General features: G+C 49.0%; 1 protein-coding gene across 1 annotated transcript; it reads left to right on the plus strand.

Annotated features, from left to right (window-relative positions):
* Positions 1-5053: 5053 nt before the first annotated feature.
* LOC310860000 (mitochondrial S-adenosylmethionine carrier protein-like) lies at positions 5054-5920 on the plus strand (the record flags this gene model as incomplete). The annotated part of the gene is made up of 1 exon (XM_083766764.1): positions 5054-5920. One exon carries the CDS (start codon positions 5054-5056, stop codon positions 5918-5920), a length of 867 nt encoding a protein of 288 aa, XP_083622890.1.

Here is a 5920-nt window from a genome sequence, read left to right on the forward strand (position 1 = left end):
GCCGTGACACACTGTATACTGTATCGTGTGCTCTGCGCGACAGCCACAGCACACTCTGCTGTGTTACTGAGCCCGGCTTCACCGTGAAACTACACCACGGACGCATGAGCTGACCCCGTCAGCAATACGCCGTATAGTGTGCCAATGGCTGAGATTCAGGCATACTTCCTGGCAGACCCAGCATGTCATGTCTGTGTCACTGGGGAACCAGATCCACAGACAGAACTACACCACGGTCGCGTAAGCAGGCGCCCCGCCAGCAATACGACAGTATAGTGCGCTATAATGCCTGCATAATTTGCCTTCAACCAAACGTCGGACAGACACAGCACGTCCTGTCTGTGACAGAACTACACCACGGACGCATGAGCTGACCCCGTCAGCAATACGCCCTATAGTGTGACAATGGCTGAGATTCAGGCATACTTCCTGGCAGACCCAGCATGTCATGTCTGTGTCACCAAACCTCGGACAGACACAGCATGTCCTGTCTGTGACAGAACTACACCACTGTCGCGTGAGCTGACGCCTCGCCAGAAATATGACAGTATAGTGCGCTATGATGACTGCCCAACATAAAGGGAAACATTCGACTGACCCAGCACGTTCTGTTTGTGTCACTGAACCCAGATCCACAATACCGAACTACATCACAGGCGTGTAAGCTGGCGTAACACCAACAATACATGTATTCATGTACTTTTTGTATGTCCGTTTCATATGGACCCCAGGAAGATTAGCTGTCGCCTCGGCATCAGCTAACGGGGATCCATTCAATAAACAATAAACCATACCCTGTAGTGTATAGTGTGCTCTAATGGCCGTCTGACCCCAAGGAATTTTGTTAGTCTCACCTTCAAACGAGACAACAGCTAGCCCGAGAGGGCGAGTCAACGCTCGCTCCCTAAACTGCACACTGTAGTGCATTAATAGGCTGCTGACACTCGTAAGTAGTCTCACAGAAAACTTTCACTAAATCCTTCTTTACAGACCTGTCCATACCAGGCAGGGCAGGAAAGAGGTGGAGCTATAGCCTGAGCTTAGCTCACCCAGCTCTGCCAACCTGGGACAAGGTTCAAGGTAGTCTTTATTTATCTCCCTTGAGAAAAAATTGTCTTGGAGACAGACTCACAGCTGTATACAATTAGCATACATGTTCACATAAAAATGACATTTCTATGGGACATTTTAGTCTGTCAGTGGAAACGACTGGTCTTTTGCCTCTAAAAACAGGCCCCCATGGCCCCTCCAGCTTCAGCTGGAAGGATGAGACCATTCGTACCGGGGGCGGGGTCCTCATACCAGGGCCCCCGCAGGACACACACTGGTCATGGCCATCCTCTGTGGGCATGTGAGCTCCACATGCAGCCTGAGAAACCCCTGCTGTTTCCATCTCCTCTTGTCTCTATATAGATATATTCATATACCTATATTATTTATTATATGTGTACCTATATATACATATATGTATACATCTTGTATTGTACACCATATTTTAACTCGGACTGTGCTCAACAGGGAGTGGGCACATAGTAATTGCTTGAGCGTGAGGGGTCATAATCTACCCTTTGCAGAATCTCACAATGCTGCATAAACGAATCAAGGCAACATGGTACCCTAAGACATCCCCATGACACGGATTCTCAGTGTGCTCTCTCTTTGCTAGGACAGAGTCCATACCAAATCAATGTCCACAGTTTGTTTTGTGTCACCAGCAGAGTTATGGACCTCTGGAAGAGGTTGTACATAAACTGCTCAGCCGCTCTGAGGCGCTCTAGCACAAAACCATCTGACATTAAGCACACTGGAGCTTTTGTATATCATTCCAGTAGGCCTACAAGTACACATGCATAGTGTGGTGTTGTAGCCATTATCATACTTATAAGCATATAAGTATATATTAACCAGAACCAATTGTGACAGAGTAAGCGATTTAATTGCAGCGCCTGACACGGTGGGTCATCGGGAGTTTTTGTCTCCTGATCTTTGAGCCACACCGCCCTCTTGTGAACCATGAGGCACAGTGCAGTCTGGGCAGCCGTCCCTGACGGGAATCCCTCCTACACTATGACGCTCATGTCAACCTGTCAATGAGGAAGTGGAACACGCTGGAATTGTTTGTTTACACTCTCTGCCGTGTGGTCTGGCCGGACCGCGGCGGCAACGATCAGCGACTGTAGATGGCCTCAGAGTACGCCGACTAGGTCAGCTCCTCTGGGTTCTACCCCGCTACCCGCCGCAACGGTGTACAGCCGCGATGATCAACCAGGAGGTCCACCGACGAGGTCGGTTTCGCTCGGGGTCTCACAGCGCTTCTGCAGCCAGGGAACCAAGGCATCGCCAACGTGGTCGGCTTCGCACTTGGCTTTGGCCACACCGAACGCCGTCCCAGGGAGCGGACGCACGGACAAGACTGAGGCTTCCTCCACTGTCTAGCGGATTCGGCACTGAGCTTGTTGTTGCTGCTGTTTTATCAGTAGAGCTACGCGGCGCCCTGAGAGGAGTCGTCGAGACGACCGGCTCTCTCACCGCTTCTGCAGCCAGGGAACCAAGGCGTCGCCAACGTGGTCGGCTTCGCGCTTGGCTTTGGCCACACCGAACGCCGTCTCCTAGTTTCCCCCAACGTGGTCGGGTTTCACTAGGGACGGACGCACGGACAGGCTGAGGCTTCCTCCACTGTCTAGCGGATTAGGCACTGCAGCTTGTTGCTGTTGCTGTTTTGTTTGATTTCTCGATGGAGCTACGCGGCGCCCTGAGAGGAGTCGTAACGACGACCGGCTCTCTTCTTACCTCCGGTAAGCGGACTGTGTGCCACGCAGCTGTATGTTCTAAATATATATATATATATATATTGTTTAATAAGTGTCAAAACTGCTGAGATACACGAAACGTCTGCTCGTGGAAATGAAAAAATCGAAGTGGCTCTGCACAGATGGGGCTTAAATAGCCCGCTGATTGGCAATCTGGGCAGGGCCACCATAGTAGTAATGTGTCTTAAAGAGATATCCATGAACACTGCCCTGTGGGGTCAGTTCCCGTACATATTTAATAATATGTAGTGGAGAGCCAGTCTCGAACACGATAGAGAACATCAGAGACACACGTTTGTCTGGAATGTGCGTGTCAGATCGAATGTCCCAAGCGGATCTGGAGCAGCAGCTGTGCCCAAGGAGCACCGACACCACCAGATCCTCAGCTTACTGCTGCCATAACCCTCTCAATAAAAGCTCTCGTAGCCTTTAGCTTTTATTGAAAAAAAGAAATGCAAATGCCACTCCTTCCCATGCCATAGGCTATACTGTATACTGGAAGGCAGCATTCAGGAGAATTGCTTTTTTTTCCTCCGAATGCTCGTGAACTTGAATATATGCGTTGAACTAATTTGTTTCTAAATCCAAGTCGTACACCGCATCTCCAGTAGATAGAGTGCTGGGTTGCGCCCCAAACATAGCTGATCTACAATCTCTCTTGTAGATCAGCTATTTTTAATATTTTTGTGAAAAAGTGCCCTCTTAGGAGATTTCAGCCCCTGCCTCTCTAACAGTCTCTGCACACCGACGACGACGACGTCGAAATATACAGTGGTCATGCACAACAATTATATTTGGCAGCCCGGAACAATGGGTGATGAAGAGGGAGGGCATTCTGCCCTTGCTGGAGGGTCAGTTATTTAATCATGATGCATTTTCTTTGTATAACAGCATTTTAAAAATCAAATCTTCTCAAAGATAATTTAGACTAAATGTCAAGGCAAAATTGTCTTAATATTTATTCATATATTTAAAAATAGTTCTAACCCTTGGACTACCAATCCCAATGTTTTTGTTTGGGTAACACATTGGCATATTTTTAATTCATCATTTTAACATTAATAGAAAGATCTGATGGTTTGAACAGATCGTTTATTTGAACATGGCATTCATAGTGTATTCTCTCGAATTGCCACCAGATGGCGGGAACGCACCATTATGCTGAATTTGACAAAAATAGACGAATCTAAGTAAGTCACTTCCGGTTCAACGATCATCAACATCCGGTAGTATTTTGACACTGATCACTAGCTTGGTGGTCCGGAATGCTAAGCTAATGCTATATTTTTCATAACTAAATCAAATTAAGCTCAAATCAACTCTAAAACATCGCAAAATATCATTTTTTTACAGCGACGCACATAGAGACGGCGCGCGTGCTCGATCGCGCGGATTTCGGCCGTTTTTTGGTAAATTACATCCAACATTAGAGATATTGGCGAAAAAACGATCATTTTTTACCCGTTGAACCCCCGATAACTGACATTGATTGTCATTCCGTTAATTCCGTTAACGGTAGGTTTATATGTTTTGATTAATTCCGTTATTTCCGTTAATTGTAGCCTAAAGGTTAATACATCTTTTAATTTTCTATCATGAATTACACAGTTAGAGTTTATGTGAGAATCAATTCATGTAAAATACACATTTTCCTGGGAGCTACAAATCATCAGTGTGCGGACATCCCTTCCTTTTTCACCATACCATTAACAACCTATAGAAGGCATGTGATGTGTCAAACTAGGGGGTTTTCATGATGCTGAATCCATTCCAAGCATTAGTTTTGCAAAAAAACAACACTCATTGGGCTAAAAACGGCCAATAACGCAGAGAGCTGGTTTATGTTTGGACCACAACGCTTATATGAAACGATTTTAAGATGAGCCCATGTTATTCTCCATAGAGAAATTACGTCCATGACCCAGGGGAATCAAGGGGATGAGCGAGTGACGTCAAGACTTCGGTGCTCTATGATACTGTAACTAACCAAACAATATCTAAAGAAGTGACATCATTGCTGGTGCCACTGGTTTGGTCCAGTGACATCAGCAATGATGTCACCAATCTTATTGGTAGTACATTTGCTATGTTCTCTCTTAATATTCAGGTTGGCACACATGGGTTGCTGGACTTGCGTAGAAGACCACAGGTCAAGACCACAGTTCTAATGGGCCTGGCGGTCTCAGGAACCACATGAGTGTCAATGGATTCGACCTGACAGACAGGACATGCAGCAACACAACATGGACAGACGAGCGTTCTCTGCGTCTCTGCTGGCGGGGGGCTGCGCAGGTATGTGCGTAGACCTGACCCTGTTCCCACTGGACACCATCAAGACCAGACTGCAGAGCCAGCAGGGCTTCTACAAGGCCGGAGGCTTCAGGCGAATCTACGCCGGTGTCCCGACCGCCGCCATAGGTTCCTTCCCTAGTGCCGCCGCGTTCTTCGTCACCTACGACTGCGCCAAGTCCCTGCTCAGGGACGGCGGCGGGCCGTTGGCCCCGCCCCACATGGTACCCGTCACTCACATGCTGGCCGCCTGCCTGGGAGAAACCGTGGCGTGTTTGCTCCGGGTTCCCGCGGAGGTGTTGAAACAGAGGACCCAGGCTTCTCCGTCCTCCACCACCTACCGGACACTGCTGGCCACGCTCAGAGGAGAGGGCGCTCGAGGCTTGTACAGAGGATTCGGGATTACACTTCTCCGAGAGATCCCGTTCTCACTGGTGCAGTTTCCACTTTGGGAATATCTAAAGATGTCGTGGTCCAGGAGGCATGGCCACACGCTCACCTCTTGGCAGGCTGCCGTGTGCGGAGCTTTTGCAGGCGCGGCAGCCGCGTTTGTTACCACTCCCCTCGATGTGGCCAAGACCAGGATCGTGCTAGCAAAGGCTGGGACGGCCACGGCTAGTGGCAACATCCCGCTGGTGCTGCATGACGTGTGGAAGAGGGGAGGACTCGCAGGGCTGTTTGCAGGCAGCCTGCCCCGGGTGACCTTCACGAGCGCGGGCGCCTTCATCTTCCTCGGAGCCTACGAGAAAGTCCGTGGCAGCTCCTATAGCACGCCCGTTTCCCAAAGTCCGGTCCAGGGGCCCCACCAGGGGTCCAAATGA

Source organism: Protomyctophum parallelum (genome assembly GCF_964188405.1).
Source record: "Protomyctophum parallelum genome assembly, chromosome: 6".
In the NCBI taxonomy this organism is placed as follows: Eukaryota; Metazoa; Chordata; class Actinopteri; order Myctophiformes; family Myctophidae; genus Protomyctophum; species Protomyctophum parallelum.